At 35.8% G+C, this 13,123-nt stretch overlaps 1 protein-coding gene across 8 annotated transcripts in view; it reads right to left on the reverse strand.

Annotated features, from left to right (window-relative positions):
- LOC128681755 (uncharacterized) overlaps positions 1-13,123 on the reverse strand; it is a 49,438-nt gene that overhangs the window by 32,307 nt on the left and 4,008 nt on the right. For 7 of the 8 annotated variants that reach the window (XM_053765908.2, XM_053765909.2, XM_053765903.1 and 4 more), the window contains exons 5-21: positions 12,887-13,005; positions 12,344-12,413; positions 11,387-11,423; positions 10,720-10,798; positions 10,235-10,286; positions 9,424-9,469; positions 8,334-8,409; positions 7,377-7,432; positions 6,286-6,352; positions 6,009-6,064; positions 4,768-4,834; positions 3,740-3,795; positions 3,170-3,233; positions 2,431-2,460; positions 2,069-2,092; positions 1,776-1,856; positions 1,123-1,193 (exon numbers count right to left, since the gene is read on the reverse strand). In XM_053765908.2, coding sequence (XP_053621883.1) covers positions 1,123-1,193; positions 1,776-1,856; positions 2,069-2,092; positions 2,431-2,460; positions 3,170-3,233; positions 3,740-3,795; positions 4,768-4,834; positions 6,009-6,064; positions 6,286-6,352; positions 7,377-7,432; positions 8,334-8,409; positions 9,424-9,469; positions 10,235-10,286; positions 10,720-10,798; positions 11,387-11,423; positions 12,344-12,413; positions 12,887-13,005 — 1,051 coding nt within the window. Of the gene's footprint in view, positions 1-95; positions 207-1,122; positions 1,194-1,775; positions 1,857-2,068; positions 2,093-2,430; positions 2,461-3,169; positions 3,234-3,739; positions 3,796-4,767; positions 4,835-6,008; positions 6,065-6,285; positions 6,353-7,376; positions 7,433-8,333; positions 8,410-9,423; positions 9,470-10,234; positions 10,287-10,719; positions 10,799-11,386; positions 11,424-12,343; positions 12,414-12,886; positions 13,006-13,123 lie in introns of those variants that run through there. The other variant, XM_053765906.1, reaches the window with a different exon arrangement.

Genomic DNA, 13,123 nt, shown 5'->3' on the forward strand with positions numbered 1-13,123 from the left:
ACTTATAGAACATTTTTAGAAGACATGCTACTGTTTATTCGTCTCTGTTCGATGATTACCATTTTCAGAATGATAAACTGAAGAAAATAAAATAATTAAAAAAGAAACATTTTTTATTTCAACAAACTTGATTAACATTTTTTGAAGCGATCAATTAACAGGCTCACTGCCGCAAGCCCGAGACATGATTTCTGCGTAAGTTTGGTCTGAAAAAGAAAAAAAAAGTAAAAAAATAAATAAAGAAAAAAAATGACTTCTCGAGCACACATTCTCTTTAAACTTGATTTTTAAAAAACATTATTTGAATAGGGAGTATTACCTAAGGATTACTGCGATTTTATCCCACCAGAGTGCACCACTGTGTGTTTTGGTAAACAAAAGTTTTGCCGCCTTTTGCCAAGTTGATCAAAACGTTTATTTTAGAGTAATTTATGAATTCCTTCATTATGTAAGTATTCGTTTATGAAAATATACAACAGTGTTGCATATTCGGATGCCGAAATATTGGGAAAGATCGTTTTCCAAAATATAAAAAACTTCGAAAATTATGCGAAACCGCCACACGCTGCAACATTTTCGGGCCTGTAAATGGTCAAAAATATGCTCGGACCACATCACACCTGACGACTTGTTAAGATAAGACCTCATACAGGTTAGGTTAGTCAAAATTAAGTTGATCACCATAATTGACCAAATAATGCAGAACATAACCTAAAATGGTGTTATTATTTTCAGGACCACTTTACCGCATTCTAAAAAAAGTACCTTTAGTTTTGCAAAACAGACGTCCTAAAAGTGTACTCAAAGGCGACAAAGAGCTGCTAAACGTGAAGAGCAAAAAGCTCTCGATTCAAATATATCTGTCGTTTCACGGGTGAAGGTTAATCCTATATTTTTTTGTGTTTTTTATTTGAATAGTTATTTTTGATTTGAATAGTTTTCGGAAGTTGTTAGTTGATTGCAAACCTATAGCCAATTAGAAAGCAACGGAGCTAGGTACAACGTGCTAAATCGTCGCAAATGAACACGACTGAGCAATGGGACATGGCGCTTATGAGTGTAGAAACCCCATCTCCTCATGGGATGGTAACTCAAACTCAAGGGTATACAAAAACAACTTACCAAAGTTAAACCCATTCCTTAAACAGTGGGGTACTATGTAGTTAATCAACTTGGAACGGAACTTTGCCAAACTGCGAAGTTAAAATATTTTATGTAGGCTCCACACTGTCGCCGAACTCGGACACATACCGACGCGCATGCGTGAACATTGCGTAGTTATTATGAGTGCTTTTATTTACCGCGATGAAAAACCAGCAACGTATACCGAATCTGCCAAAGTTTGGCAAACTGTTCGACGACAGAGTGGAGCCAGCATTAGAAAATATTGACATACTAGCTTCGGCCCGGGGCATCGCTCCCGTGGGAATTTCGGGATAAAAAGTACCCTATGTGTCATTCCAGGTTATATTCTACCCGTGTACCAAATTACATAACAATCTGTCCAGTAGATTTTACGTGAAAGAGTAACAAACACAACACACACACACATATACATACACATCAAACTTTTGCATTAATAATTTTAGTAGGATGAGGTAACCTTTGGGCCGCAAACGCACACTAGGCACTAGCGCCAGTGTGCTTGTGAAACTTGTGACAATGTAATGAAAAGATTATGACAATTACAGTCTGGTAAAATAAACATTTCTTCACGAAAATCCGTAGTTTTTGAGTAACAGAAAGACGCCACTTTGTTTTAGTAATATACTTACTCGCTTTTCGTGGGCCCTGCATTCCTCATAACCATTGATCGCATGCAGCGGTAACTGTGGGACCTTTTGTAATGCTTGCATCTGAAATACGTTTACAAAATTGTGAATCAAAAGTTTGTTCAGAATTAGACGCAGTATTTTTTCATATCACATGTATTTTTTTGAAAAAAAAATTTGGTTTTCTATAAGTTAATGAAAATATATGTTTTCTTAAGTTATATGCGAGTATAATAAAATTAATTTAGACGTTAAGATTTTTTGAAATAAAATAATTCTATAAAAATATCGCTTACCCCTTGAAACTTGGATGTTTCATCCTGCAATGTCACAATTAGTTATTGAGAAATTTTTTTACAACTTTTACTTTATACAGGCTGACTTTTAATACATTGGCAATCTTTTGTCTACACGCTAGGAGTTTGATAGAATGATAGATTATCATTCTGAACAACTTTTAGTATATCCTAACAACGAAATCGCAAAAAATACAGCATTGTAGAAAATGTATGGATCAGCTGATTTCTTTCTCAATTTCAAGATTGCTTCCATACTAAAAGTTGTTCAGTACCATCGACTGAGCATGTAGATAAAATAATGCCAATGTATAATAAAATCACCCTGTAGATAACTGCAACATGATTAACAAATAACGAACCTGATTACATTAGAAGGCACGACATGCAGCCTAAAAAAAAACAAATATTGTATGAGAAATTGGTAAAAAGTAAGAAAACAAACATCATAAATATTACTTCTGATTCCGAAGTAATATTTATTAATATTTATTTAAGTAATATTTATTCTGAATGGCAGCGAAACTATTATCAGCTTGCTCTAAAGACAGATCCAAAGACAGATCCAAAGACAGATCCAAAGACAGATCCAAAGACAGATCCAAAGACAGATCCAAAGACAGATCCAAAGACAGATCCAAAGACAGATCCAAAGACAGATCCAAAGACAGATCCAAAGACAGATCCAAAGACAGATCCAAAGACAGATCCAAAGACAGATCCAAAGACAGATCCAAAGACAGATCCAAAGACAGATCCAAAGACAGATCCAAAGACAGATACAAAGACAGATCCAAAGACAACGATCTATCGTAGCCAAATGAAATAGAGCTATTATTTTCATACAACTTTCCATAAACATTTGATTCAATTTTCTCTCGTGTGACGTGTCTACGTTTATGTGTTGGTATTGGTATGAGCGTAATGAGGCCAAATTGTAACTTCCCAAGACGTCAGACGGCCGGTCGTAAAACCACAGCCGGAATCGTAATTTTTAATGTTTATTCCTCAAACAGACGGACGAAAAAAGACGAGAAAAGACACAGTATAAACAACAACAGTTAAATAGTAGTAGAAAGTAGTAGAATTATGAAATCTTACCAGCCCATCCTGTATGGTGTTTTTCTCCTATTTATTGTCGAATATAACCTTCTGACACCACGGCCTGTAAATTAAGAAACAAATATGCCTTTTCACCGTAATGGTTACATATATATATATAATAACTGAAAATCAGTGTTTCTGTACTAAGATGCAGAAAGTTTCGCTGAGTTATTGCCTTGTTGCCTCGCTGCAGCACTTTATTTAATTTTATGTTTTTTATTATGTGACGTTTTGATTAATGTGAACGACAGAGACACACGTATCTTCATACCATACAGATGACAATCTGTCACAGAGATGAATCGATGTTTAACAAACTGTAATGCCATTATCCTGCAATAGTTATACATTCCCGCCGAAACCGGGTGGTTACCATGAAACATACAACATGTAGCACGTAATTGCGCACGCAGCTTCTTTTTTTTTTTTGGCTGAGCAAGCGAAATAAATACTTATTGTTATATCATGTTAGTAAAGTTTCAAATACACACCAATTACAGTTTTATTATATGATTGATTATATTTTTGATTGATTATATGATTGATTATATTTTAAAACACACTAACATTGATGATCAACGATCTCTTCGTGGAACAGGTTCTTGATTTTGTTCATAAACATGCTGAAAGTGGAAGAATTCAAAATTTTAGCGATTTCCAAACAAAACAAACAAACAAACAAACAAACAAACAAACAAACAAACAAACAAACAAACAAACAAACAAACAAACAAACAAACAAACAAACAAACAAACAAACAAACAAACAAACAAACAAACAAACAAACAAACAAACAAACAAACAAACAAACAAACAAACAAACAAACAAACAAACAAATAAATTTCTAAATAACACAAACTAGAGTAGAGCTCACGAATAAGAAAAGCCGTTGCTAAACTTGGCTCTAAAATTTGTAGACATTTTTCTCTTGCATATGACAATAACAGTTTGCCAGAAAGGGATGGCTACAAATTTCGTGCCCAATTTCAGGAACTTTAGGTGTTGGCAAGCTGACATTGTGGAAATGTGATCTTTTAACAAATTTTGACATTTGTTATTCATAATCATTCCAGTTAGCATACAAGTTCCTTGTTTCTAACTATCTACGTAACTACTTTTAAGATGTCTGTCTACTAATATATATATATATATATATATATATATATATATATATATATATACTAATATATAGTCCCCCTGTCCCGTTTGTCTGTGTCTAAACTTAAAAAATACCAGCCGGACTTTTGTACGGTTTTCACCAATAGATATAGATATTCCCGTGGAAGGTTTCGGTGTATAGTTTATTATGGTTTTACCCGAGCGAAGCTGGGACGGGCCGCTGGTATGTTTAAGAATGGCTTACATATTTAAGAATGGCTGTTTTTTATAAGTAATACCAAAAAAATAACATTAAAATAAATAAGTATCAGCCGATTTAAGCAACACGGCTCATCTGGAAAAACAGTAGTAACAGTAAGTCATGTCAGATGCCTTTGGGCGACTTGAATAAAATCTGTCAACAGTGTTAACAATAACACACTCGATATATAAATGAGCTTGTATTATAACCAAGAATATTAAAAAAATACTCACTTCTTACCGTCTTCATTGCTGATTATCATATCGATAATAGAACTCCGTTGTAGGATGTTCCTTTTGACTGTAAATAATTAAGTTAAATCCAGTTATAGGTTATAATAATTACTTAAAAACAATAATTATCCAAAGGGCCTTTACGTGATGGATCTATATCGGCACGCAAGCCTCTCGAAAGACCGACCTATGTACCGTGAATTTCCAAGGAGATATTTTCTTTTATTAGCCTAATGTGTCCCGCTGCTGGGCAAAGGTCTCCCCTTTCTGGCTCCACATTGCTCGATTCATCCCGCCATCGTGGAGGGGCGTCGGCAACGAAGACTTTCAGCGATACTTGGTATATACAAAATTATAAATAATCCAACAGGCAGGTGTCCGAACTCTTTGCAATAGCCCATTCTCAGTCCATCCACATATCATTCCATAGATCAGAACTTCTATCCATTATTCTGCAATAGTTTACACTCCCGCCGAGACCTGCTCATGGGCATATACTGGTGTACTGTGACACAGGCTCGCCTATATCAGGCACCAGTCTCCAGCACGCTGCAGTACACATTACTTCTTTAATTAGTCACACTGTTATGTTCATTAGCGTTTTGGAGAAAATAAAGCACTTTTTACTTTACTTTAAAAAAAAATATATTGGTATATCCGGGAGCGGATTTTCGCGGGAGACCTACACAACATCAAAACTCTCCAAAGGGCCTCTACGTATTGGATCCATATCCCCACGCAAGCCTCTCAAAGGACCGGACTATGTGCCGTGAATTTTAAAAAAGAAAAACATAATAATAGTAAAATTTCGAACTAACATTACAAAATAAGGTAATTTAATTTTTCATACAATTTGAAATATCCGCAACATTCTTCGTCAGAAAGTGTACAGAAATGCACATCCGCATGCATCCGCCAAACGCATCATACCTGGCTCAAAAGTTCCCATTATACTGGCTGCATGTCGCTCTGTATGGCGATGGATTTTTTGAGACGGATACGATACAGAACGCCTATCATTTAGCCTTTCTGATACCCTGCGACCTAATTCTCCAATATTTCTTTTCGCCTCAGCCCCCCAAACACCCGTGGTCTCAAATGCTACCGGAACAAAAATATATGATGGTTTTAGTAATTGGTATTTAGCATGTTTCTGTTTAGCCGCATTGTCCGCTGCTGACCCCGCCTCACGAACGGATTCTCTGATATGAGAAGCGGCAAATATATATATACATACTTACAACATCTTATCGGTAATTTTAGGAAACTTGCAATGTGAACATCCTTCAAACCAATGCTGAAAAAAAGACATGTTTATTTTATACCAATTTAAACTTGACATTCTACTTTCCACTAATATTAAAAAGGAGCTCTTGCCCGCGTCTTCGCCGGCGTGAATTTTTCTGCGAACGCGGAACAGACACGAGTTTTCGTACACCGCCATTATAGTCATTAGCATGAAGTCACGTAATGAAATGAAAATAATCGCTGGTGCTGCCATAAACAAAAATCAGTTACCCTCTTTTGCATTCCCTTTCATATCTTGATGAGTTCAACCAGTCCTCGTTGCTGTCTCCTGATTCGTCTGGATGAAAGTGTAAATATAAATCACTCACACAAGATAGATTCTTCATAGTCGTATTCCTCATGGCTGAGGGTCGTGGTTGTTACGTGGAATGAAACACACACAACAACTTTCTTGGCATTATTAATGGAGTGGTTTGCCATTGCCTTCTGCATTTCACACACAAGTTAATAAGAATCAACCAGTATGCAGGTTTCCTCACGATGTTTTCCTTCAGCGGAAGCAAGTGGTGGACACGAATCAGATTGGTGTACAAACTCATGTGGCACGAGTAGGATTCGAACCTGGGCCCTTTCGATTCACAGGCGGGCGTCTTAACCACTACACCACCACCACTTCTACGCGGATAGATAGATAGATCACACAAAATAAGGAAATGTATTTATTTTGCTAAATAATGGTGGTTTTCGGAACGCTGCGGCCCGCGCTGACATTACAATTTTTAAAACTTTAACAAAGACAATAATAAGTTTAATTATTTCATAATTAATCTGTACTATGGTTATGTCAATTACTAGCTGCGCAATCGTCAATTTTATGCTACTTCGCCCCGGTAGGAATTTCGGAATAAAAAGTAGATACACTGTGTTATTCCAGGTTTTATTCTACCCATGTACCAATTTTCATAACAATCCGTCCAGGAGATTTCGCGTGAAAGATAAATAAATAATAAGATATTAGGACAAATCACACAGATTGAGCTAGTCCCAAAGTAAGTTCGAGACTTGTGTTATGGGATACTAACTCTATATTTTATAACAAATACATATATAGATAAACATCCAAGACCCGGGCCAATCAGGAAAAGATCATTTTCCATCATGATCCGACCGGGGATCGAACCCGGGACCTCTCGGTTCAGAGGCAAGAACCTTACCACTGCGCCACCGAGCTCGTCATACCAGTCAGGAAATACAAGATACTACACGCAAATACATTCTCACAAACTTTCGCATTTATAATATTGGATTGATTTTGAAAATATATTCCTTCCTCAATAAAGTTGAAGGATGTCAATACATACCCGATTCTCGATTCAGGCTTGAAAGATGCGGCGACATGTCTTTCTTCAATTGGTTCCTGAAAAGTTAAGGTACTTACATAACCAAATTCTTTTGTTTATTAGCGAAAACTAAAAAAATCCTTTTTCCAAATTATTCTAAACTAGATATAGGAATTTATTGCGAAGTATTAGACAATAGTTTCAAATCAAATCAAATCATTTTTATTTGCTTTAAATAGGGTAGGTAATACGATATCCACATAATGGTTTAGAACAAGCCTATTTAGCCGTTGTCAACGGCATGCAAATGTTAATAATGGCATATTTAAAAAAACTATAAAATGACATCAGATTAAATTAAGATAAAATGTCACTTACAACCTACATGTATGTTAATTAATGTCATTGCAATCCAAAAAATCTTTGATTGTGTAAAAACATTGATCAAGAAGCCATTTATTTAATTGTCTTTTAAAATGATTTAATGGCAATTCGCGTATGAATTTTGGGCATCTTGTTGAATATTTTTATAACCATAACATAATATTTTTTTTATGTAGTCCACTATGAAGTGATTCGTGGTGGCCACAGTTTTCGGTTTTCATTGTGTAATGGAAAATTATAATACTTTGCAATAAATTCCCTTATCTAGTGTAGAATAATTTGTTAAAAGGATTTTTTAGTGTTCGCTAATAAATTAAAGAAATTCTTTAAAATGTGATGGTGGCGCTCATCTTAATGTCAAAATTGTCGAAGCAAATCAATAGTTAATATAACTAATGCAACGATTTTTTAACGCGCCAAGTTATTTTTTGTCCACGAAGAACGTACGACTGAAGGAGTTTAACATTAAAGAACGAACGAAGCGAATGAAGGCAAAGAACGAAATTAATGTAATACATATACATTTATTAGACGTTTTAGAAAAGAAACTGTAGGTATGTTAAGAACGATTAATTGAGCTGATGAGTCACTCACAAGGATCTAATGATAACAGGTAATTCTGACTTCTTCTTTAGAACCATGTTGGCTATTTCCGTGGACTGTCCCAACTCTGCAATAAAATAAATAATGAATCTTCTTCTTCATAGTCGTATTCCTCATGGCTGAGAGTCGTGGTCATTACATGGAATGAAACACACACAACAACTTTCTTGGCATTATTAATGGAGTGATTTGCCATTGCCTTTTCCATTTCACACACAAGTTAATAATCATCATCAACCAGTGTGCAGGTTTCCTCACGATGTTTTCCTTCACCGGAAGCAAGTGGTGGTCTATGAAAACTTCTATACATGAGTCAGATTGGTATACAAACTCATGTGGCACGAGTAGGATTCGAACCTGGGATCTTTCGATCCACAAGCGGGCGTCTTAACCATTACACCACCACCGCTTCGAATGAGTAAATCTTACAATTATATTAAAAAGCTTATTAATTAGCTCAAATTTGCCAGCTGACAGGCTACGACAGCACGCCCAAAGAGAGGTAACGTCAAGCAGAGGAAGATCATAAGATCAAAAGAGAAAAAATATTAACATAATGCCGCCATTTCGCATGTTCCTTTTAAATGTCTAAATTATATCAAGGGTAATTCTTTTAAGTTGTCTGACAAAGATAGTACAGTCAACAGCACATAAAGTAACCATGCATGAACTTCTGTGGCGCGGTAATAGCGGCGAGTTTGCAATGATAACGGGTAGGTGACTGTACATAAAACAATTTTATAAATAAATAACATGTACCATAAAGTAAATATTAGAAGTTGTAATTAAATAAATTAATAAATAAATATATTAGGACGAATCACACAGATTGAGCTAGCCCCAAAGTAAGTTCGAGACTTGTGTTATGGGATACTAACTCAACGATACTATATTTTATAACAAATACATATATAGATAAATATCCAAGACCCGCGCCAATCAGAAAAATATCATTTTCCATCATGACCCGACCGGGGATCGAACCCGGGACCACTCGGTTCAGTGGCAAGAACTTTACCACTGCGCCACCGAGGACGTCAAAATTAACTAAAAAATATAAAAGTGCTTAGTATGAATTGACCTGCAATTCTCCAGTCGCTGCATTTTGTGTTGTGAGGAGATGGACTCTGAAATTGAGAAAAAAACTTAAGTATGGTACAAAGAAAATTGTTGCAAATCTAATAACACGAACCAAACATGGAAAAAAGTGGTGTAAGGTTAAAAATACAATTAAAATAAACCCATCATAAGTTTTATCCTTTACGGCCATTGGGTCAGTGCACAAGACACAAGAAAAAAATGTTACGGTGATAATGTTACAATGGACGTGTGGTGTCACGCGGGGAGGCATTAGAGGGAGACAAACCGCAAAAAAAGTTGAATGGCCGAACCGATTTTAATCAAACATATCCAAGAACCACCGCATAAAAATTAGCTATCAAATAAAAAAAATTGCATCAAAATCGGTTAACCCGTTGATGAGCTATACGGTGCCACGTACACAGACAGACACATTTAGCGGCTAACTTATGTTATAAGTTGGCCGCTAAGTGTGTCTATCTACTCGTGTATATCAAAACAAGCAACTTTTTTTCTACGACTGTTCGTGATACGTAGTTTTTTTTCATATAAAATAAAAAAAATCTAATTTGCGATTCTACACATCTTAACTCTATGTAATAGCCAAACAACACGAGACAGTACAGTAGCGTTATGCAGCGGTATCGAACATAGAGCTAACGTTTTATAGAAACGACATTAAAACTAAAAAAGGTTTTTTTTTGTATTTATTACATTTAGACAAAAGTCGTAGAACAAAAGATGTTAGTCTCCTTAAGCCAGGTTAGTTTGATACCAGTAACCCCGTATATCTAAAATAAAATTTCACTTACTGGCTTGGCGATTATTTTGGGAGGCTTGCGTCTGGGTATCGATGATTTCATCCTAAAACAAAAAAAAACTATCATGACACAAATACAGTGAACAAAAACCGAAAATTAATGTTTTTACTTTTTTTCTTCTATTCGAAAGATTGCATATGACAAGACTAATCAGCACACCTCATAACCTTTTTAACAATTTATTTTAATCATTTTAATGGTGTAATTTAAATAATGCCACAAGAGATTATGCTATACTAAAGAATGATTTTATTAGAAATTATTGTATGCTTATAGTTACGAAAAGACCTCCTGGCCGCCCTCGACGAAAGTGGTTTGATGACATAAAGAATTGGACCAGACTTAGATACAACCAACTGAAAATAGCGGCCCAAAGCCGCGAGGGTTTCCGTGTGCTGACCTCCAAACTTCAATTCGAAGATGGCACCCCATGATGATGATAATTACGAACATAGAGAAATATTTAAATTTCTTACTTCTTCTCACAATTGTCTATGACGGGACATTTCATTTGCCGGAGAAGATCTTGAGTGACTTCTGTAGTTACGCCAATTTCTAAAAAAATAAAAATAAAGTATAGCTTTTTATTATATTAAGCTAACTTTTGCCCGCGGCTTTGCCCGCGTTAATTTCCCACGGGAACAGTTATTATTCCGGAATGAAAGGTACCTATGTCCTTTTCCATACTTCAAACTACATATATGCGTAATTTCAAGAAGATTGGTTGAGTAGATGGAGCGTGAAGAGGTAACCAATCTTCTTGAAATTTTGCATACATGTAGTTTGAAGTTCAAACTACATGTATGCAAAATTTCACGCTCTACCTACTCAACCAATCTTCTTGAAATTATGCATATATATAGTTTAAAGTATGGAGAAGGACATAGGGTACCTTTCATCCTGGAAAATTAACGCGATCGAAGCCGCGGGCAATAGCTAATATTATAAATGCTAAAGTTTATGAGGATGTATGTATATGTATGTTTGTTATTCTTTCACACAAAATCTACTGGACGGATTGTTATGAAATTTGCTACACAGAATATAACCTGGAATAACACAGTGCTTTTTATCCCGAAATTCCAACGGGAGCGAAGCCCCGGGGCGCAGCTAGTTCACATACATATATTGCATTAAACTTACCGGCGCTTTCTTTTTTGAGGGTGTCCCAAGTATCATTCTAAAAAAATTTTACAATATTAATAAATACATGTTTTATTTTTTCATACATACAAGTATCAAGTATTATTACCGTAGTGGGTAAATAGAATTTAATAACTCGTCTAGCAGTATAGGGAAATAATTGTTGGAACTAAGGTTAAATATACAGGGTTACTGGTATCTAACGCATAACCTTCCAAAAGCGCATAAGGTACATGGGGACTAACATCTTTTGTTCTACGATTTTTGTCTAAACGTAATAAATACAAAAATTTCCTTTTTTAGTTTTAATGTCGTTTCTATAAAACTTCCGCTTCATAACGCTACTGTAGTGTCGTGTTGCTTGGCTATTACATAGAGTAAAGATGTGTAAAATCGCAAATTAGATTTTTTATTTTATATGAAAAAAAAAAAATTACGTATCACTAACAGTCGTAGAATAAAAGTTGCTTGTTTTGATGTACCCAAGTAGTCTTTAGGAGGTTTTGCGTTTGATGCCAGTAACCCCGTATATGAAGGAAGGATGCTAACCTATCACCTATGAGAAGATTCTCCAGTTTATTTTTCTTCCCCTTTCCTTCGACGCTCTTTGATTTTAGTGGCGAGAAGAAGTTGCTGGCACATTCTGTTTTTTCTTTGGCCATTTTAGGACAACCTCGGTGGCGCAGTGGTAAAGTTCTTGCCACTGAACCGAGAGGTCCCGGGTTCGATCCCCGGTCGGGTCATGATGGAAAATGATCTTTTTCTGATAGGCCCGGGTCTTGGATGTTTATATATGTATTTATTATAAAATATAGTATCGTTGAGTTAGCATCACATAACACAAGTCTCGAACTTACTTTGGGGCTAGCTCAATCTGTGTGATTTGTCCTAATATATTTATTTATTATTTATTTTAAAACTTTTTAAAAAATATATATCATGTTTATTGGTAGGTACCTCATGCAAAGGTTCTTCATAAATCCGTTTTCCAACTTGCAGAGCTAACTCCGTCGTGATTTCTAGTTTTCTGTTGAGAAGACCCACTTTTAATTGAATGATGTCATTTTGATATAGTAGACTTTATGTGACTAAATTGTAGTGATATTGCTAATAAAGTAAAATCAGCCATTCAACTAAAGTTATACGCGGTCGGGGGCCATAAACATATCAAAAGACTCTTTATGCTGCGGACGATAGAAAGAAAACACGTTTACATATTACCTATGCCTAAACTAAAATGAATCAAGAGAGAATTAAATAAAACTTTATTTGGCTAAACACATTTATACATTATGCTATACCAAATTTTAGAAGAACCTAATATTAATTGAAAATCCGGAAATCGAAGCCGAAAAGGTAACCAGCTCAGTTATATGCTGCGGCATGAGTCCACAGACAACATGAACCTAGTCTAGGTTTCGTTGTCTGTGCATGATTCCCAGCTCTGATTTGACGCCACAGGTTGGGCCTGTATAAAAGAGAAAGAAAACATCTGTATACCTGTTTCTATCATGAGAGCCTGTCGCCAAGTCGTCGCTGCTTTTGACTGAGGCCGCTAGGTGTGCCAGTTCGATGACGCCCGTCGGAATAGGATTCTTGGCGCGCTGGCCCTCCTTGCGCTAAGGAGATAAACACATATTAGATTTCGCCCGGGGCTTCGCTCCCGTAGGAATTTAGAGACAAAATATAGCCTATAGCAATCTTGGATAATGCACCTTACCTCTTTATAATAATAGT

This window comes from Plodia interpunctella, chromosome 28, assembly GCF_027563975.2.
Source record: "Plodia interpunctella isolate USDA-ARS_2022_Savannah chromosome 28, ilPloInte3.2, whole genome shotgun sequence".
In the NCBI taxonomy this organism is placed as follows: domain Eukaryota; kingdom Metazoa; phylum Arthropoda; class Insecta; order Lepidoptera; family Pyralidae; genus Plodia; species Plodia interpunctella.